This window comes from Rana temporaria, chromosome 4, assembly GCF_905171775.1.
Source record: "Rana temporaria chromosome 4, aRanTem1.1, whole genome shotgun sequence".
NCBI classification, from domain to species: domain Eukaryota; kingdom Metazoa; phylum Chordata; class Amphibia; order Anura; family Ranidae; genus Rana; species Rana temporaria.
Window position 1 is genome coordinate 283,654,694 of NC_053492.1, and position 22,907 is coordinate 283,677,600.

Consider the following 22,907-nt stretch of genomic DNA (forward strand, 5'->3'; position numbering starts at 1 on the left):
GTGTTCTGGTTTCACATATTTATCTTTGGACTCACTTTTTTTTTAAACGCACCACACATGGGACTTTGTTGATATTCTCTATCATTGTGATATTTGTCATTCTCTATATCATGTTTATATGCTAGTTAATCTTTATTGTTTAGTTAATTAGTGCCGAGCTCCCTTTTCATTATATGTTTTGTTTTTGTGTCTCACAATTGAGCTGCGACCTATTTAGGGGTAGGATACAGCGCAGTTTTCCCTTTTGCACATTCTAAAATAAAACCCCTTTTGTATTGAGAGAGAGAGAGAGATATAGATATGAGACTGCCATCAATCAAGGCAGCTGATGGATCCAGACTTGGAAGTCGGATGATGCGTTGCCGTGAGTGTCAACGGAGAGCGGACTTCAGAACGAATTGCACTCTTGTAAGCCAGAGGAGAAGTCCAGCCTAAAAAGCTCAGGCTGGACCACTTCTCCTTTTTTTGATCTGCTGCTTTAAACGAAAAAATATGAATCATCTATGGATCAGATTGGATGAGATCTGATGAAAACAGACATGCTGTCGGTGTTCGTCCGATCTCTCCATAGGAATCAACGAGGCTCGGACAGACCCCTCCCCCGCTCAGTAAACAGAGACGGACCTCTCATCCGCTGGTTCAGCAGAGATCAACACAGCGATCCCCTGCTGAGCTGCCAGACCCTGCTAAATGGATCTGCCTTGTGTGAATGAGGCCTCATGGGTGGAAAGATGTTGGGATGTGTTCCCAGCATTCTCTCTGCATGCATGGGAGACGGCTACTGACATGCAGAGGCAGCCCTACAGAAGAAAGAATGTAAACAAGCCCCCAGATGCATAATGCTGATCACAAATATGGGGTGCTTATTGGCTTAGAATAGAGAAGGGGTCTCCAAACTACCGAAACAAAGGGGCAGTTTACTCCAACTCAAGCTTTGGAGGGGCCGGACTGTGGGAAGAGAAAATCTCCCGTGGGAGTAAACTATGCCAAAGGCTTGGTGGTCATTGGTAAAAAAAAAAATGCATCATTGGTGTCGGTGGGAGGAATTTCACCACGTTGTTGGTGTCGGTGGGAGGAATTGCACCACGTTGTTGGTGTCGGTGGGAGGAATTGCATCACGTTGTTGGTGTCGGTGGGAGGAATTGCACCACGTTGTTGGTGTCGGTGGGAGGAATTGCACCACGTTGTTGGTGTCGGTGGGAGGAATTGCACCACGTTGTTGGTGTCGGTGGGAGGAATTGCACCACGTTGTTGGTGTCGGTGGGAGGAATTGCACCACGTTGTTGGTGTCGGTGGGAGGAATTGCACCACGTTGTTGGTGTCGGTGGGAGGAATTGCACCACGTTGTTGGTGTCGGTGGGAGGAATTGCACCACGTTGTTGGTGTCGGTGGGAGGAATTGCACCACGTTGTTGGTGTCGGTGGGAGGAATTGCACCACGTTGTTGGTGTCGGTGGGAGGAATTGCACCACGTTGTTGGTGTCGGTGGGAGGAATTGCACCACGTTGTTGGTGTCGGTGGGAGGAATTGCACCACGTTGTTGGTGTCGGTGGGAGGAATTGCACCACGTTGTTGGTGTCGGTGGGAGGAATTGCACCACGTTGTTGGTGTCGGTGGGAGGAATTGCACCACGTTGTTGGTGTCGGTGGGAGGAATTGCACCACGTTGTTGGTGTCGGTGGGAGGAATTGCACCACGTTGTTGGTGTCGGTGGGAGGAAGTGCACCACGTTGTTGGTGTCGGTGGGAGGAATTGCACCACGTTGTTGGTGTCGGTGGGAGGAATTGCACCACGTTGTTGGTGTCGGTGGGAGGAATTGCACCACGTTGTTGGTGTCGGTGGGAGGAATAGTGCCACGTTGTTGGTTTTGGTGGGAGGAATAGTGCCACGTTGTTGGTGTCGGTGGGAGGAATTGAATCTAATACCAGTAAAGGGAATAGTGCCCAATAAAGGCAACAGTTTGGAGACCCCTGGTATAGAGTTGATCAATGTGTGGTGATTAAATGTTGTTTCTTTGTAAAGATCGAACGTGTTTTACTGCTACTTCCTATAATGAATGTTTGTGTCGCCCAACTATTTTAAAGACCCATGGCTTTAAATATACTCAAAGGCAACAGACAATGTAAAATACAAAAAATTGTCCATAAGAAATTAAGCCATAGAATTAAACAGATGTAAGTTTACAGTAGCTAATTGGGGGAAGGGGATTGTTGCACTTGCACTTATTTTACTTTGCATGTAGTTACTGCACTTTAAAATAGTTTACCAAATCGCTTTTATTACCAAATCGCTTTTATTACAAAGATAAAGGAAATAATCTGCTTTTTATGTTTCTCCAGGGTGTTGTTGGTGGAGTAATGATAGTCACGCCAAACAATGTGATGTTTGATCCCCATAAATCCGATCCACTAGTCATTGAGAATGGCTGCGAGGAGTATGGTCATATCTGTCCAATGACAGAAGTAGTGTCCATTGCACTTTACAATGACATCTCGCACATGAAGCTAAAAGATGCACTGCCATCGTAAGTAACTATCAAAGTAGAAAGTAACCGCACCCCTCAATTTGGTGTTCTCATGTCAAACTTTGCCTATGGTGGCTTTTGGGGCCATAGCTGCATCGCGCCTAAATAGGTGTGTGTGCGCGTGTTTTTTTTTTTTTTGTTTTTGTTTTTTTATTGCCACAAAGCAGCTGATTAGTCAGGCTGCAAAACAATTGAAATTGGTTTATTCCAATTTGCCTGGTTTGCAACTCCGTTGAACCTTTAGTTACATTTTCTCTGCAGAGGTCTGACACAAAAGCTACAATAGGAGCTACAGCTCTCCAGTTACCAGGGAGGATGAGCTTTTCTAACTCTGCAATGGAGGTGTGTTGGAACTCTGCAGAGAGACCACTGGTTACACACTGAGTTCAGAGGTCCTTTTCACTAGCTGCTGGCAGAGGATGGAGTTTTCTACTCATGATGTGGCTGTTTGTGTTTAAAAAAAACAGGCTATGAGACTTTTTTTGTTTTTTTGTTTTGACGCACCTGCAGTTTATTTAGCTGATTTAAACTGTAGGTTCAGTTGGGCATAAAGTGGAACATTAGTTGAAATAAAAGATTCTTACCTTCCTACTAGAAAGTCTTTAACGATTGTACACCTTACTGTCCACACTACCACTAGAGGGAGTATTTTCATGTCTGCCTATGCAGTAGTCAGAAAAGTTAAAGCAGGCAATTTAAAATTGGTTTCATCAAAAGTACCTATTTATTGGCGTATAACACTTTAAGAGGGAAGTTTCAGGAAAAAAACTTTCCACAGCCCCCCCGTATAACACGCAGGCACAGTTTACCCTCTATTTTCAGGGTAAAAAATTGAGTGTTATACGCCAATAAATACAGTATTTTTTATTTATTTTTTAATAAATGTTAATTTAGCAGGCCAGAATTTTTACCCAAATATTCAGTTCTGTTTTGTGCACCACCTTTTTCTATCTCTGAGACATGTCAAGAATCTTACACTAGGTACAGCTGGGTATATGTGTCCTGCTTTTTCACATAGAGTGAGAGCCAATGATCTTTTTAGCTGTCTGTAAGGGTGGCATTCTAACCATCACTGTGAGGGGGCACCAATATATGGTGCATTTTCCCACCGATTCCAAATTAACTTGTTTTATCAGGGGTTTCCTAAAAAAAAAAAAACCCCACCAGCTTGAACCGTATATAGTCAGAGCGAGAGAATGTCACTAGCACGCCATGAATCTCCAGAGCGGGTCCAAAGCTTTATTCAGCGACCACCTCGTTAAAGACGTTTGGTCAGATGCCTGATGAATGGGTCCTGTGAAACTCCAAAACACTGCTATTTGCTGTGACCTTGTAATCGCTGAATAAAGCTTTGGACCCACTCTGGAGATCCATGGTGTGCTGGTGACATTCTCTCGCTCTGACTATATACGGTTCAAGCTGGTGGGGTTTTTTTTTTTTAGGAAACCCCTGATAAAACAAGTTAATTTGGAATCGGTGGGAAAATGCACCATATATTGGTGCCCCCTCACAGTGATGGTTAGAATGCCACCCTTACAGACAGCTAAAAAGATCATTGGCTCTGCCAAGCATCATTGGTCTTGGCACTATGCAGACACCATCAAATAGGAGGTCGGGTTGCCACAGCTCAAGGAACCCCACGGCTTCACGAAACCCTGGTTGAGAATGGCTGGTTGCTTTAGACATTTCAATTTTTCTCTTGGATTAAACCTAGAGTCCTTTGCTGGGGATGGCCTATTCATACAACCTGCTACTTTTTTTAATTTGACCTCAAGCTTTGTACAAACATTTTGAAGGAAGCGGTGATCCAACTACCTAAGCAGGGGTAATGATTTTTGCAGATCCCATCTCCCAAACACTTAAAATAAAGGGTCATTCCATCAAATGGTGAACGTTTTATAGTTGCAGGTAGAGTCTAGTGAATTCAGTTATCTCCTGGCTTCTTATATGTTTTGGATACTTTTAACAGCCAGATCTTAAGGGCTGGATTCCCGACAAGGCCACTGAGGCCAGGCCTCGGAGCGGCAGTGGGTGCAGGGGCGGCGCCGGTTGTAACACACAGCGGGAGACTGCTGTGTCACGGAGCTCACTGTGAAAAGTTTGGGCGTGCTGTGATAAAAGTCCCGCCCTCCTCATAGATCACATAAGCTGGTCTAGAAGGAGGGTGTGACTTTTATCACAGTGAGCGCCGTGACACAGCAGGAGATGCCCGATGTGCGTAATGCACACACTGACTGGTGAGGCTACATTGTTTGGCACAGTAAGGCTACAGTGATGGTGATGGGGGCAGCAATGAGGGCACAGTAAGGCAGCAGTGATTTTGAGGCTGCAATGATGGGCACGGGTTGGGACTTTCAGGTTTTTCTTTTGGTGGGGGGGGGGGCGGCGGCATTGAAGGACCCGGCCTTGGGGCAGCAAAGGGAGTAAATCCAGGCCTGCAGATCTTGCTCCATAATTCTGTCCAACTGTTCCTCTTCTAGCCTCCACTGTTGCATTATTCTTTTAAAATTGGAAAAAAGTGAGCCCCACTTATACTGACCACAGCAGGTATGCATACCTAGAACTTGCATGCAGAGATCCCAGTAATAGTGAAACTATATTTTCCATTTGGCTATTATTCTATAAGTAGGTCATACAACTGTGAAAGGTGAACTGAAATACTTCTGTCATTTTGTGGGCATATTTCAGGTTACCATAATTTCCTTTGCAGTACCCGTGGTAGTTGGGACATGATAGGTGACCTTTTGCAGTTCCTTTGTTACAATTCTCACTTGTACTTTGATTAAAACCACCAATCACGTCATTCACAAAACATCCCCTTATTTGTGTTACTTATACGTTTTTTTGCCATACCGTTGTTTTTTTGAACCTTCATTTTTTAGTATTCTACTCTTTCTTTGATGCCTTTTTGTTTTCCATTTTATATTTATGAAAGAATTTTATTTTATTTTTTTGTTCTTTTTATTATAATTTTTTTTCCATTTTTAACATTCCACATCCATCCATCACTTTTCCCCTTAACAGCGATAGACCAAAGGATCTTTGTCCTCTGTACAGGCCTGGGGAATGGGAGGACCTCTCCTCAGAAAAGGACCTCAATCCATTCAGCAAGTTTAAGTCCATGAATAAAGGGAAAAGGAAGAATGGGGTTACTGGTGTGGAGGACCGGAAGATGATGGAAGCAGATGTAGCCACTGAACCAGATACAAATAAGCAACTTGACAATACACCCACTGTCCAGCTAAATGTGACTAATGCTGACATAAAAGACACTGAAAGATCCAATGAAATAATTCTGAGCTCTAATCCCAAAAATTCTAACCAGTCCCCCACGGAAGATGATTTTATTGAATTGGTTGAAACTTTAGTGCAGCAGAATGGCAATGAAATTTGTGACCAGTCGGAGGGAACAGTAGTGTCTCCTGGGATTGCAGATTCCAGAATATCAAACTCTGCTTTTACCCAGGAAGATCTGAACTTTAATGAGACCACAGACTCTGTAGATAAAATCACTATCGAAGATGCCATACACGAGCCATTGCCTGAACACAAAAACCTAATTGATACCAAAAATATAAAACTTTGTTTAAGTCCTACTAAAGAGAAAAACTCTAACCCGACAGATTGTGTCAACTCAAAGTCCTGTGAAGCTGTCATCAATGTGCCACAAAATGAAGCATCTATCCGTACCAACTCAAACTCTGAGAAGACTGACAAATCCACTGCTGCTAGTTTAAATGCAGAGAAGGCCCAGTCTAAGTTAAGCTATGCCTCAGACGAATCTCCAGATTCCTTGTCGCCTTGTTCACCTGAAGACAACAGCAAGAAAGCGACCCAGATGGACAGCGAATCTGAGTTAAAGATGTGGTTACAGAAGAGAATGCAAGGGCCAATAGAAGGTGAGATTTATTTTACCATTTCATTGGGTAAAGACATTTAAAGCTTAAAGTGGTCGAAAAACCCTTACAGTGAAGTGACTGGCCTCAGGTGATACACAAAGTTCAACCAAATCCTCCTACATAAGTTGTACCTGTTTATTTACAGCTGTCTTTTCCCTATTCAAATTACAGAATGTACACAGGATATCTCAGTTTAGAAAAGCAGGGGTTGGAGGGCTGAAGTTTTTTATCAGTGAGTAGAAGAGTTCTGAGAGCTAACTGGAGGGAAGAGTGCTTCCCTTTCCTTTTTTTTTTTGACTGTATGCCCAGGTATTATTCAGATTTACCCCAAACCTCCCTCTATCCTCTAGAGCAGTGTCTCTAAACTATGGCACTGGGGCCGGATTTGGCCCTTTGCTTGCCTCTATGTGGCTCTTGAGGCACTATTGCATCAACAATTGACACTGATGATGGGGCACCATTCCTCCCACTGACAATAGGGCACTATTCCTTCTACTGATGCCAACAATAGGGCACAATTCTTTCACTGATGCCAACAATATGGCACTATTCCTTGCATTGATACAAACAATGGGGCACTATAACCACTTAAGTCCCGGACCATTATGCAGGTAAAGGACCTGGCCCCTTTTTGCGATTCGGCACTGCGCCGCTTTAACTGACAGTTGCGCGGTCGTGCGACGTGGCTCCCAAACAAAATTGTCATCCTTTTTTTCCCACAAATAGAGATTTCTTTTGGTGGTCTTTGATCACCTCTGCGGTTTTTATTTTTTGCGCTATAAACAAAAATGCCGCTCACTGTATCACTTGGCCCCGCCCCCGGCGCACCACATCACTGAATTTGATTGACAGCAGCACGAGCCTATGGCTGCGCTGCTTTCAATCCATCCAGTGTAGCCAATCAACGGCCAGGCTGAGCGGCGAAGAGGATTTTGGGGGCGAGCACAGTATTTCGAGGGGTCAGGTAAGTATAACGGGGGCTGGGGATGGTAATGTCGGATCTTTTTTCACCTTAATGCATAGGATGCATTAAGGTGACAAAACATTTACCTTTACAACCCCATTTAAACCTCCGACCTGTAAGTCCTGTTAGTAGCAGAGCAGGTGTCCACACTGGGCAGCTGAAGTAGTCGGACTCCAGTAAGCAAGCGAGCACTGATCCTAAGCACTGGCCGAGATTAAATGGCCCTTTGGCACCAACATCTGTCACAGGTGAGCGTGAGTGCCGGCACGCACAAGAATGTGCGTCGACACGTGTACACGCACAAGTATGGCCAGTGCCTAATTTTTGCGAGCACGAAAGGGAACGTGTTTTAGTTTGTGTACAGAAGGTTTTTCCTTACAGACAGAGTGATAAGCTAATCAGCAGCGTTTGCAGTCCAGGGGACAGGATTGGGATTTCAGTGCACTGACCTACATTATTTTTATTTTTATTTTTTTATTATTGTTATTAATACAAGCTTTATATATCTCTAACAGTTTGTGCAGCCCTTTACAAAATGAAGGCAGACGGCACAGTTACAATACAGCTATACCCCACTTTTAAGTACACAATGGGACCAGAGCATGTATGTAAAACGAAAATGTACTTAAAGTGAAACAATACCCTTTTTCACTTCTAGGGTGTAGTGGGGGTGTCAGAAGCTGTAGTTGAGGTGTCAGGGGCACACTGGAACAGGGCGGGCTATGCTCTCAGAGCTTCAGCTCCTTCCACTGTGGCTGCAAAATGTCTGTACAATACTTGTAAGGCACTTTACATACACTCGCGGGTATGTCCTTACTCGCGAGTGTATGTAAAGTGAGTGTACTTTAAAGCGGGGTATGCCTGTATGTTTAAAAGGTTTATGATTTTATTTTACCACTTCAGCCCCAGAAGAATTTACCCCCTTCCTGACCAGAGCACTTTTTGCGATCCGGCACTGCGATACTTTAACTGACAATTGTGCGACATCGCACTCAAACAAAATTCTTATTTTTTATTTTTTTTCACAAATGGAGCTTTCTTTTGGTGGTACTTAATCACCTCTGCGTTTTTTTTTTTTTTTTTTTTGTGCTATAAACAAAAAAAGCAAAAAGTTTTAAGAAAAGACAATGTTTTTTTACTTTTTGCTATAATAAATGTCCCCAAAAAATATATATATATATATATATATATATATATATATATATATATATATATATATATATATATATATATATATATATATATACACACACATACACACACACACACACACACACATTATATATATATATATATATATATATATATATATATATATAATGTGTTAGCTCAGTTTAAGCTGATATGGTTTCTTCTACATATTCTTGGTAAGAAAAATCGCAATAAATGTACATTGATTGGTTTGCACAAAAGTTATAGGGTATAGTTTTATGGCATTTTTATTATAATTTTTTCATTAGTAATGGCGGCGATCAGCGTGTGTGTGTGTTTTTTTGTGTTTTTTTATGTGCCTGCGACATGGCGGACACATCGGAACAATTTCGACACTATTTTGGGACCATTGTCATTTATACTGCAATCAGTGCTATAAAAATGCACTGATTACTGTGTAAATGACACTGGCAGGGAAGGGGTTAAACAGTAGGGTCGATGAAGGGGTTAAGTGTCCTAGGGAGTGATTCTAACTGTGGGAGGGCTGGGCTACAAGTGACACAACACTGATCACTGCTCCCGATGACAAGGAGCAGTAGATCACTGGGCAGAACAGGGAAATGCCTTGTTTACATAGGCATCTCCCTGTTCTGCAGCTCCGTGACACGATCACGGGACACCGGCAAACATCGAGTCCACGGTCATGGAGCCTGCTGCGGGCGTGTCGGAGCCCGCACGGTGGCAATTTCAAAGCAACGTACAGGTACGTTTGTTGCCATCCTGCCGACGTATATCATCGTTAGGCATTCGGCAAGCGGTTGAAGTGGTTCTAAACACTAATGGTTTTCTACCTTCATGTAAAAAACCTTGCACTGCCTGCCCCCCCCCCCCCCCCTTCCACAACACTTGCTTGAATCCTTTATCGATCCAGCGCTCTGCCTGGCTGCAAGTCTTCTCTTGCCTCTTCCTGGTCTCACAGGCTTTGTTGATGGCATAGTTTGTTATGATCATGAACAGACCAAATTGGTTTTAGCACCACATCCCTGAATTGTATAGCTGGAAGGAGGAGAGAATTGGGACTTTTTTGCTTGCAAAGTGAATTTTCAAAATATAAAAATTATTTTATTTTCTATTTTGAGGAGCAAAATAAAATAAATAGAAATGGCTGGTACAATTTATCACAATATCATTGAAACGGCAATATAAGATGGATTTCCCAACATGTTTCGCCCATATAACGGGCTTCTTCAGGGGATGCTGTCTGGTTTTGGGGGGAACAAGCCTTCTATTGAAAAACACAGCGAAACATATATGTATCATGGCGGGAGCCATTGGGTCCAGCCACTGTCAATCAAACCCAGTGAGTAGGGGGCAGGCGGCGGAGCCAAGCCACACTGTGTGTGTGTGTGTGTGTGTGTGTGTGTGTGTCTACTGTACAGGCATACATAGCCCAGCTTGGGAGCAAGAATACACGTCTGCCCCTATAGTAAACGGCTTCAAGATCACTGGCTTGGGACCCCAGATTAGGAGGTTTTTGGGCCTCTCTGTGCAATACCATTGCACAGCACAGGTAAGTATAAACTTGTTTATTTTAATACAATAAAAAAAAAAAAGGACTTTACAATCACTTTAACAAGTCTTGTTCCACTGACAGACAGTTACGTAGCCAAATGAGGGACCTGGAAGCTTAGTGAAGAGCACTGCTAAAGAAATTAGTTTGTTTTAAAGCATATCTAAAACCAAGAGCAAAAGTTGAAGGGATTGTAGTATGCCAGTTCTTTGATGTTGTACTTTAGTTTTTAGTAGTGTGTTGTTGTTGTTTTTTTTTTTTTTTTTTAAGCATATCTTTTCCTCAATTTTAAACTAATAATCCTGACATTAACCTACTTCCTGTTCTATGGTGATCACTGTATTCAGAAGCTTTGACACCATACTGTAGTTAGGCATATCTCCTCAACAGCGAGATACTTTTCCTTTTACCTCCATGCCTCTGGATAAGAAGGAATATGTGGCATTTCCCTTCATGTGTTATATCTCCTGTACTTGGTGATTAACCCATCACTGTCACATATGAAATGGGAAGAGCCCTTTGCAAGCTCAGATCGGAGCACAGCTCTTCCTTGTTCCTGCTGGCGAAATGGAAATCAGCAGGAGAGAGAGAACGTAAAAGTATATACTGTTGGAGGGCTGCATTAAAGTGAGCCTTTTGCTTTGCTCGGCATGGACAAAACTTTTTTTTTTTATCTGCCTTGTGTTGTCTAAGTGGCTTTGTGACCTTTTTTAAATAATAATAAAAAAAATTCTCTATTGTAAAAATTCATGTTTTCTTGTTGACCTAGATATGCTACCCTCCAAAGAAGAAAAGAGCAAAAACCCACCTATGTTTCTGTGCGTTAAAGTAGGCAAACCAATGAGGAAATCTTTTGCCGCACAAACGTCGGCTACCGTGCAACATGACTGGAAAAGAAAGCAACTTGAATATTGGTTTGCAGTCCCACAAGAGAGGTTGGTAGAAGTTGATTTCTTTGTGTGTGTGCTATCTCAACTGACAGCATTTAATTTCGTCATTTGGATTACAGCATACCAAAAAAACAAAAAAATTCCAAAAAGTAGGCATTGCACTAATTGCCTCAGGGCCACCCACTTCTTACTAAATCACTGTATAAGGCAGCGTTCAAATGTACAGCAAAACCTTGGTTTGCGAACATAATTCGTTGCAGAAACATGCTTGTAATCCAAAGCACTTGTATATCGAAGCATTTTTTTTTTTTTTTTTTTACAGGGTATAAAAGAGAAGAGAGGCACCTCTAAGTGTTGCAATAAGTTGCTAAATGTTGTACCTTCATTAAATGTAACCATATTGCTACACTTAGAGGCTCCTCTCTCCTTTTTTATACTCAGTTGTGACATGACGATACTCTTATATCAAGACATCGCTTGTATATCAAGGCAAAATTTATTAAAACATTTTGCCTGTCTTGTAAAACGCTCTCAAACCAAGTTATTCTAAAACCAAGGTTTTACTGTACATAAGAACTGGATGGGGTGTTTTTTTTTTTTTTTTTTTTTTAGTAAGCAGCAGTTTGGTGCACAGTCTACTGTTAGTTTTTTCCAGTTTTTAACATTGAGGAACGCTTGAAACAACTTTCCGGTTTCAATCAATTCCTGCCAATAATTGGTAGATCTACAGCTCACGGATTATTGGTGTGAGGTTGCAAATTTGAAGTCTTCATGAATAGGACACATCGGCTGTCAGTGCAGGTTGGACACAAAAGGCAGCTCTGCCCATTTTGTCTTTTGGTATTGTATGGATGTCTACCAGGGGCATCGTTAGGGTGTGGCTTGGGGGGGCTGGAGCCCCGAATGGGTCCCAGAAAAGCCCCGAGTCTATGGAGCATTCCATTACATTGTTAGCCCCGAGCGTCTGGGAGTCTGGACCAATCTGACGCCGAAAGCTGGCCGACTGCCGCCAGCGCCGAGTGTCGCCGAGTATGGCCGAGTGCCATAGATAGCAGGCCCTGCCTTCTGGAGCCTGCAGCGCCAATGTCGAGACGCGGGACGTGTGATGTCCATCATAGGCGCTGCAGGCTCCACGGCGGGAAATGTGCAAGCCACATTTGTTGGGGAAATGTGTAGCACCTGTAATTACTCACCTGTGGGTTAAAGTGGGATTCCACCCGCGATTTTTTTTTTTTATTATTTTTTTTTTTTTTTTTTTTTAAGTCAGCAGCTACAAACACTGTAGCTACTGACTTTTAATAAGGACACTTACCTGTCCTAGGCGCCCGCAATGTCAGCCCCCCCCCCCCCCCCCCAGGCCGATTCCCTCGATCGCGGAGGGTCCCAGTGCCACCATCCTCAGTAAGGGAAACTGCCCATTTCCTACTGCGCATGCGCAAGCCTCGCAAAGCTTTGTAAATGGGCGGCTGCTTTCTGGGATACACATAGTTCCCAGAAGGCAGCGCGCCACATTCCCCAGAAGACACCGCGAGGAGGACGAGGAAGAAGACCTGCCGAGGTGGAGGAAGAGGCAGATTAGCAAGTTCCGCATAGCAACGGCCCTTTCTGGTGAGTAAAACATTTTTTATTATTTTTTAAGGATTTTGGTGTATATTACGGTATTTTTTTTTAGGGTGGAACACCCCTTTAAGTGGACCTCCCTGCAGTGCACAATGATTTACCACAGGAGCACAACCTCAGCCCACAGAAACCTGACCCAGGAAAAAGCTGACATTTAATTTTCCTTTTTACAGTTGGGTGTAGGACGATTCAGTGGCGACTGCAATTGACCTATATTTATACTAACCTGTTTTGCGGTTTTGTAGTTCAGAGACATTTTGGAGAAAGACATCGTCTTTTGTTCCTGGCTAAAAGCTGTAATCATTAACCACCTTGTGTGCCGACCTCTTCTTGTATGAGGCTGTTCTGGCTTTCGTTTTATTGGATTCCTCGGCCATCTTAGTATGGATGTATCCTACTGAGTACTGTGAAGTGCCGCTACCAAGAGGTTTTACGGTGTCTTGTATGTCTACAAAATATTCCTGTCCTCATAGACATAACAATTTTACTATACAAGCTCAGTGCATTACTGTACATTACACATCATAATTTGATCTCACTAAATGTATTCACAGGAAAAGTATTATTCTCTTCAATCAATTCAATCATCTGATCTGATTTTTTTTTTGCTCTGCGCTTGATTGGGTGTTTAATGTGAACATGGCTTTGTCTGTCTACATGAAAAATGTACTTTATTCACCCCAAAAAAGAGAGGTGCCAGGTCTGGATAGCTACCATAAATGCTTGCACTTTTTTCATCACTATTGAAATTTACAAAGGCACCAGCTGGGCATGGGTGATTTATTCGCCTGTGCCCAGCTACTTTTTTGAGGAACAGGGTCATCATGAACAAACAGCACAGTTCAAGGCTGCAGTGAACATCATTAATAACAGGCATACATCTCACTGCATTTATTGTGCTGCAGATGAATGAGCTGACTGCATACATTAAAGGACAGTGGATGATTGGATGATGAGCTGTATCCAGGGCCGGCGCTAGCGCAAGGCAACATGGGCACTTGCCTTATGGCGCCAGGGAACAGGGCGGAAAATTGACAGTGTCACTGTGTCAGTGTCTCTCTCGTCTTTGTGAGTCCCAGGATTACACACAGCAGGCAGAACAATGCGTCTATCACACAAGCTGATCTAGGAGGAGGGGGGAACTTCCGGGTAAATGCTGTGCCCCAATATGCTCCAATATGCCCCGTGCCCCAGTCTGCTGTGCCTCAATGTCGTGTGCCCTCATGTACTGTGACCTGTACCCTGATGTGCCCTTTTCCCTGATGTGGCCTGGTGTGCTGTACCCTGATGTTTACTGTGCCCTGATGTGCACTGTACCCTGATGTGTTGTGCCCTGTGCGTGCCGCGGGGGGGGGGGGTCGCCAAAATGCACCTTCGCCTGAGTTGGCAAAAATACTTGCACCAGCCCTGGCTGTATCTATATCATGCTGATGTGCTTCATTTATTTTGACAGTGGCAAGTCTACGTTTTTATATGCACTTGGAGAACATTTGTAGACCTATATAAATGCAGGTTAGGATTTTTCAGTAAGTCCATTCACCCTGAGCATTTAGCTGTGCTTTAGAGTAAATTGAATTTTATATGGGGGGAGATTTACTCAAACTGGTGCATCTGTGCATAGCAACCAATCGGCTTCTAACTTCACCTTTTAGGCTGGATTCACACCATCGCCCCATGCGGCTCCCAGGAGGGGTCCGGTGCCTCCCCAGTCACTGTTTCAGGTCCAATTTCAGCTCAAATTTTGAGCTGAACTCGGACCTAAAACGGACCAAAAGACACATAGGGCTCCTGTTCAAATTCTCCTTGGAGCCGCAGTGGAGATATGTGAACTGGCTTTATAGAGAACCGGTCAATATCTCTTGCTATTGCAAATTGGATGCAGAGAACCTGCATCCAATTCGCAATGCTGTGAACTCAGCCTAAATTAAGCTTTGACAATGAGGCCGGGTTCACTGGTACAACCGACAGTCTCCTATATATGACTGTGGATCCAAATTTGCCCTGCGACTTTGTCCGACTTCAATGAACGGGATCCAACTTTCATCCCAACAATACTAGGCTATTTGCCTCTAGTATGACCCTTGAGGAGGAATCCCTTGTAAAATAAAAAACTGCATAGGGTCCTGCCCCCCCTTCCAAGACCATACCCTTCGGTCTGGTATGGATTTTAAGGGGAACCCTAAAATGGAAAAAAAAAGGCGGGGGGGTACCCCCAAAAACACCCAGACCCTTATCTGAGCATGCAGCCGGTCTGGTCAGGAAAGGGTGGGCGAGCAAGCGCCCCCACCCTCTAACCATACCAGGCCACATGCTCTTAACATGTGGGTGCTTTGAGGCAGGGGGTCCCACCTCCCCACAAGCACCCTGGGCGTTTGGTTGTCGGGGTCTGCAGGCGGGGCTTAATCGAAATCCCCAGATCCTGGCCCCCTACCCTATTTGTATGGGGTACATTGTACCTATTCACCAAAAAAGTGTCAAAGAAAATAAAACCAGCACTCAAGTTTTTGACAAAGTCCTTTATTAAAGCAGCTCCAGTGTCACTTCTCCCTTTGATTTTTTTTTTCTCCCTCCGGTGATGTCTTCTTCATCCGGTTTTTCTCGCTGCGCTGATGTCTTCTTCCTCTGCTGGTTCTTCCTCTGATCTTCTCCCAACGCTAGCTCCCGCTGTAAATGTTTGTTTGCGCATGCCATTACATATATAGCCATTGGGCATGGCCACCCGGTGATGTCATTTGGAGACCCCGCCCCCTTGTGACATCACATCTGTTGAGTATGTTTTAAGATATCTTTCCCACAAGCTATTATCTATAGATTGACATGTAGTAGGGATTTTGGCCTAACATTTTGAGGAGCCACTGGTTCTTTCCCTGGTTTAGAAAGCGTAATCGCCGTAGCTTGGAGCATTTTCCTAGAAAATTAAGCAAAGGTCACAAGGAATCAAATGAGCTAAAAAGTGATCTAGTATTACAAAGAATGCCAGTCCTGGCCTGGAGATTTGTTATGTGGCAAAGAGGATTTGACCTTGCCAATTTCAGTCACCTAAAATGAAGCATTCAGTCGTCTTTGTAAATTGTAGGCAGGGAAATTGTATCTAAAAATTCTGCAATTGTCTCCAGAGTAGGCTGGGAAGTAGTGGTATCATCATGGAGGTTATATAGTTTGCTGTAATATAGGCTAAAGACCTCCGCTATATATCTTTAGGATTATACTTTTTTTTTTTCACCCATAGGCAGATGTATTAGACTTGGGATTTTCTTTTTTTTTAAGTGTGTGTGTTTGTATTTTTGTTTTTAACCTGAGGCTAAAAGTTACCCTACTTTATTGCCACAACTTGTCTGGCTTTTTATTTTCTTAAAATCTTGTGTTCAGATATTAGCAGAGAGTGAAGCACATGCCTCGCTTGGGCCAATTTAGAACTATGGAGATGGGAAGGATGTTTATTACTTTCTTCCAATGATTAAGCCCTGGTTCACATTGATGCGACTTGGCGTGCAATTTGACATGTCAAATTGCATGTCGAATTGGCGGCAATTGCCAGCAATGGTACCGTCTGAATCGGTGTGATGTCACATTTGCTGCGCTGCACCGATTCCCAAAAGTAGTTTCTGTACTATTTTTGGAGATTTTCAGGGTGGTGTGATTTCCATTGACATCTGTGAAGAAACCCGCGCAGATGTCTCTCAAGACGCCCCCAAAGTCGAGAATGAAATTGTATGAACTCAGCTGAATTTGCACAATTTCATTCCCACAGTCCAGTGTGAACCAAGGCTTAATGATAAACAATTGGGTGTTGAGTTTCTGCAACCTTTTTTCCTTTCATTTGCATTTAGTTTAATAAGACCCTTGACATAAGCCTTGTGTGAATTCCAAAGTATAAAGGGGTCACTAACCAAGTTCTTATTGGGAGCAAAAAATTATATATACAGTGGAACCTTAGTTCTTGAGCAATACGGTTAACAAGCGTTTTGAAAGACTAGCAACTTTTTTTTTTTTTTTATAAATCCTGACTCAGTTTGCGAGTGTTGTCTCGCAAGACTAGCAGGATTCAAGCCAATGGGATGTGTGGGTGTGCTGGTGAGACTCGGAATGGTTCGAAAATACTCGCAATCACTTGCAAGGGGGTTTCAGAGTTCAGCAGAACTGCCCCCGAGTATTTCTGAGGCTCTCCGGCACCCCCCACCTCTGACCACATGCGGTATTCCATGCAATAGAAGTCAATGCAGAACGAATTATGTTCCTTTCTATTGACTTCTATGGGGAAACTCGCTTTGATATGCGAGTGCTTTGGATTACAAGCATTCTCCTGGAATGGATTATGCTCATAATCCAAGGCTCCATATGAGTAAATTCCTTTTTTTTTTTTTCAGGTGTGGACATTAGAAAAATATCATTCCGCCACCTGTTTGCCCTGGTCTCAGTGTGACCCCTCCTACTTTGATTGAGATCGGTGCATGGTCCAACCAGGTGATTGTTAAAAATCTCTGACTTGGATTTTTTTTTAAAGAAAATTGGCGACTAAAAAAAAAGAGTAAATTCGAGAATAAGTATGGTGTATAATGCAGGAACAACGTAAAGTGCTTTTCTTTGGAATGTTAACATTTCCATACATTATAAAGGTGTGCCTTGGGAAGAAACAAAGTCACTGTTGACTTTGAAGATTTGCTGTGAGAAAGATCTGATATATCAAGGAATTTATCCAGACACAGTGTTAAAGTTTCCACAGAGAATGACATGTCCGGGGCAAATTTTTGTAGTTTTTTTTTTCCCAAAGCCTATTAAAGAAAAATAGAGGTTTGGAATTGGGAAGGTACACGTTGATCAGCGTGTACTGTACTCTGTTATTGATTTTGCACATCAGGGCAATATAGCGGCCCAAGTTGTCAGTCGTCATAGAAAAGAGCGTAAATGACACGCTGTTCTTTATAGTGATGAGGATGACACCTTTTTTTTTTTTGTTGGGCCGTTAGATTGGTAGATGTATGGGAATTGCAAAATTTAGGAGAGTTCTTAATGCAGAAGTGCTTCTCTTGCAAGCATAGAACATCGGCTTTAAGGTTACGCACTTCCCTCCAAACCATGTTTCTCTTGCCGGACTGTTCATAACTTTTATGAATGATAAAATATCAAATTGCACCTTTTTATGAGCTGCGTATGTGTATATTCGGGCACCAGTCTAATGATGAAGCAATAAGAGACAGATGTAAAATCCAAAATTACCTTTATACAGTTGGGTCCGTATACTGTATGTTTGGACACAGGCACAATTTTGGACTTTTTCAGGTATTTACCAAAACATAATTATTCTATAGTTATATAATGGATATGGGCTGAAAGTGCACACTATCAGGTTTAATTTAAGGCATGTACATCTAAATCGTAGGGGTATAGGAATAACCGCTCTTAAGAATATCCACCCCCCTTTTTCATGGGGCCAAAGGTAATTGGACAATTGAATCAAGACCTGTTTCATGGCCAGTTGTGGACTACTCATTCATATTTGTTTTTTTCTTCATAAATTAAGCAGGTAAAAGGTCTAGGTTTGATTCTAAGTGTGGTTTTTGCATTTGGAATCTATTGCTGTGAACCTACATTATGCGTTCAAAGAAGCTGTCCATCCAAGTGAAACAGGCCACTGTAAGGCTTCAAAAATGAAAACAAATCCCATGAGAGAGATAGCAGCAACATTAGGAGTGGCCAGATCAACAGTTTGGTACATGCTGAGGAAAGAAATGCGCTGATGAGCTCAGCAACATAAAAAGGCGTGGACGTCCATGGAAGACAACAGTGGTTGATGATTGCAGGATCCTCTCTATAACTTTATGTCATTGGCAATCAGGAGGACACAATTGAGTTGTTTCTTACGAGAATACAGCTGGAAATTTGCATGTTCATTCCACAGTCCTGTGATGGCAGGTAATACGAATACAAAAAGAAAGTGCAGCGGAAAAACAAGAACAGACACTCCCAGTATGGCACACAATAAAACAGGTCAGCCTGGGAATAAAATGGCGATTCCAACTAGAATCTGAGTGGATAGAACACCATAGATATATAGGGGTATAAACTGCAGATCATTATATATGCACATGGAAGATCCATCAGAAATGCAAATTATTTGTAGATATTTTACCAAGCTTGTATAAGTTAACCCTCTTCGTCACTATGAGGAGGAGAGGCTCTTTGGGAGCGATTGGGAGAATTAGTGGCTTCTCCAGGCTCCCCATCCAGGATACACCATTCCTTAACTGACGTGATGGTGAATGATTTTGTTCCCCCGAGTAACTAGCAACTTGGGAAAACCTCACTTGTACAGGATGTGGTAGTTAAGAAGCGATTTAGTGGCTTTTGCCAGATTCCTCCTCTCTTGTACGTTATAGGCAGACAGGTCCGAATATAGCGACAGGATCCCCTTTTGCCCTCAGGGACTATCTGAGTTCCTGTGAGCACCATCAACCTTTCCTTCATGTGATAGAAATGTATGCGAACAATAGTATGTCTTGGGAGGAGTTGCGAAAGTTGAGGGGGCTTAGGAATTCTATGTATACGGTCAATAAGCTATTCCTTTAACAGTATGTCAGGAAGGGCCTCACGGAACATTTTAAGAAGGAACTCCTTTAATTCAGAGGGTTTCACCGATTCCGAAATGCCCCTTATTTTGATATTGTTTCATCGTGAGCGGTCTGCTAGTTTAGTTTTTAATCTAGGTCATGTCATCTTCCCTGTCATTATGTGCGTCCACTAGCTCATTAAATATGGCTGCACACTCGCCCATCTTGTTCCCAATATGAGTAACACTGTCATCCACTTCCTGAATGTCAGTCTTAAACTAGTGCACTAAAGACATGATGTCTGCATGTATGGAACTTCTTCACCAACATGTCTTTAACCACTTTAATAGGAAAGTATACCCCCTTCCTGCCCAGACCATTTTTCAGTTTTCAGCGCTCTCAATCTTTGCATGATATTTACTCAGTCATGCTACACTGTACCCAAACAAACTTTTTAACATTCTTTTTTACACAAATAGAGCTTTCTTTTTTACACAAAATTGTCATATTGAGTTATTTCTCACACAGCATAGGCATACTTGCAATTGCACCCCGAATCTCATTTTGTTTTCTCCTAATTATGGAGATGCCACATATGTAAGTTTTTTCACAGCCTGTCCCCACATACAGAGGCCCAACATCCAAGTAGCACCTCCAGGCATTCTAGTGACATAAAGTACACCTCTAAATTCCTGACTACCTATCATATTTTTGAAGGCCCTGGGAGCACCAGGATAGTGGAATTATCCACAAATGGAAAGCAAACGCCCCAATGTATATTCAATAAGATATTATATATATATAATTTTTTTTATTTATTTTTTTTACACAAAATTTTAAATTGTATAAGATTTTTCTAACACATAGCATGTACATGCCAAAAAATTACACCCCAAAATATGGCGATACTATGTGTGAGACTTTTACACAGTCTGGCCACATACAGAGGCCCAACATCCAAGTATCACCTCCAGGTGTTCTAGGAGCATGAATTACACATCTAACAATGCTATCCATTTTACCGGTTAGGCATCTACATGTCCCTATTGACCTTATGAACAATGTCAAATATTTTTACAGTCAAAACCAGTCCAAGGGACACAGCTCCTCACTGATCGCTGTGCTGCATGTCCCTGGGGGCACGCACAAGCAGCATGACCAGGGAGAACTTCATATGACGTATACCCGGAGGGATGAGAGGGGGCCCTGGTGTCAATCTGGCATAAGCTGAGTGGGAACGGGAACCAACAGGTACTGATGGGCTGCACGACCGACAGGTACTGATGGGCTGCATGCACGACCGACCGACAGGTACTGATGGGCTGCATGCACGACCGACCAACAGGTACTGATGGGCTGCATGCACGACCGACCGACAGGTACTGATGGGCTGCATGCACGACCAACCGACAGGTACTGATGGGCTGCATGCACGACCGACAGGTACTGATGGGCTGCATGCACGACCTACCGACAGGTACTGATGGGCTGCATGCACGACCGACTGATGGGCTGCATGACAGGTGCTCTTTATTTATTGGGCAATTGTGGCAAAGTACAGTAAAGGGTTAAGTGTTAACGCACTGTGAGGAGGAGAAATCTGTAACGGCGACTAACCGCTATTTGTTTACGTTTATGACCGGCTGTGATTTGACACAGCCGATCACGTGGTAAAGAGACGTTTTGCCACGTTTGCATTTAGAAGCGTATTTTTTATTCAAATAGCCAAAAATGCCTGTAAACAAAACGCTGCTAAACGCAAGTTACCACGTTTACAAGCTGTTGCAGGCATTTGGCGTTTCAAATTCCACTGAACATCGGTCCTAAACGCATTTTTTATTTTATTTTTTTGCATTAAAAAAAAAGCTTCTGAACTCAACTGCCTAGATACGACTATAAACGACCCCCGTGTACATTTACTGATAATATAACATAGAGGAGAGTTCAGGGACAGCTGAAGAAAAACGCCCTACTGCTCCTAAAAGTCCATTTCCCAGCAGCAGTGTACATGAAGTTGAATGGTTGTTTGGTCACTGATTGTACATAAATACAATTTAGGATAATTAATGCAAAGGTTTGCAATTGTAATGTACAGATAAATGTCCATGATGTATGCCAACATATAACTAAAGAAAAAAATTGCTATTTGTTTTTTTGTCGTTTTTGTTTATGTAAATTGTTGTATTTGAACAAAACATGCTAGAACTATTCATTTGTTGGTTCCAACCATCGGAAATATTTGCGATAGATCTGTGAGTTGCTGACGACACTAATCATTAAATTAGCGTACATGGATTTGTGAAGCCTTAGTAGAAAGTATATTTCACTCTAAATGCTTGCTGTGCATATTCAGATAAGACTATGATAATACGCTGCAGATTTTGAGTTTGATGAAGCCCAACTCCAGACAAAACCTTTTTTATTTTGTATTGTGTCCACACTCAAAAAATTTCCTCTTGCTTTACGGCCACCGCCGCTCTCGCCCCAGTGTGAAAGGGGCCTTAATGTTATTTCCTAGAGTGCTTCTCTTTGTGCTTCTTTATTCAAAACATGTTTTTTTTTTTTTTTTGGGGGGGGGAGCGCACATGTGTGTGGTTGTGTGTAGGTTTGTTACTTGATCAACACTTAAATGTACAATGTTGGGTACTTTGTGCCCCTGCCATTGCTTTATATTCTCTTTTAGTGTGTTTGTCCTGAGCTCCCAAGTTCTGCTGTGCTTTTTTTGTACTTTGTATCTGTAGCACTACCCACGAAGGGTGCTGGTTTGTTTTGGGTGGCATGTTACATCGTGTTTCTCTGATGTCTAGGGGGTGATTGGTGAAAGATGTAGTAACGGAATGTCCACGACAGGTGTCTTTTTTTTTTTTTTTTCTGTGCTCTTTATTACACAGCCGGGTAAAAACAATAAAACTTGGTGAAGAGTAGAGGTTTAGAAGAAATTTAAGATAGCAGATCCAGATGTCAGAAATAGGGAAACAGTCCTGCTCCCTCACGCAATGTCTATTTCACCACTCCAGCCTGAGTGGGTATAGTGCACCTGGACAGGCCTCTCTCACCAGCCTGGCAGCCAGAGTGTCACTCGAACCTTAGGAAAAAGTCTCTGCCACAGACCCTCCTGATAAATGAACAGCGGAGATAATCCTCCTTAGCAGACTTGGCACCTGGATCTCCTTCAGGTAGTTTTGAATTGGGGTACTGACTGACGGGCGGCCAACATCCAGCCTTTGTGTCCGGTTCCCCTGGTCCCCAATGGATAGTCAGGCCCCTATCGGAACACCAGCCTCTCTTGGTACTCCTCAGGCAGATTCTCCACTGTACGGCCTCCAACTGGACGGACGACCCAGGACCGTCTTAGGTGGGACCCAGTCGATTACGGAGTCCCCAAGCAGCAGATCAATTTCTCCGGCCAACGTGATCCCGAAGCCAGGATCCTTGCGTTGCACGCGCAACCCCGGCCCGAAAGGCCATTCGCCGGGGCGGCGTCAAGTAGCTACCCTAAAGGTGGGCGCCACACGAAGAGACCCAGGAAAATGGCGTCTGCCTCGTAAATACTCTCTCCCAGCATGCACAGCGAGGCCAAACCCTCCTGATAGACTGCTAGGCAAGAGCACCCAATCCTTGAAGCCACTGCTGCCACCTGCCGACCCGGGGTGAGATCAGCACCCCAGAAACCGAATGGACCACAGCACAGCCAAAGCTGAGACAGAGGCCCAAATTTACACAAATCAATATGGTCAGAGTT

At 43.2% G+C, this 22,907-nt stretch overlaps 1 protein-coding gene across 9 annotated transcripts in view; it reads left to right on the top strand.

Annotated features, from left to right (window-relative positions):
* Positions 1–22,907, top strand: part of NCOA7 (nuclear receptor coactivator 7) — a 224,283-nt gene that overhangs the window by 154,311 nt on the left and 47,065 nt on the right. For 6 of the 9 annotated variants that reach the window (XM_040350368.1, XM_040350373.1, XM_040350371.1 and 3 more), the window contains 3 exons: positions 2,338–2,522; positions 5,547–6,421; positions 10,877–11,042. The exons of 1 other annotated variant lie outside the window; for it this stretch is intronic. In XM_040350368.1, the coding sequence (XP_040206302.1) occupies positions 2,338–2,522; positions 5,547–6,421; positions 10,877–11,042 (1,226 nt within the window). The remainder of the gene's footprint in view (positions 1–2,337; positions 2,523–5,546; positions 6,422–10,876; positions 11,043–22,907) is intronic. 2 more of the 9 variants (XM_040350372.1, XM_040350378.1) reach the window with 1 other exon arrangement.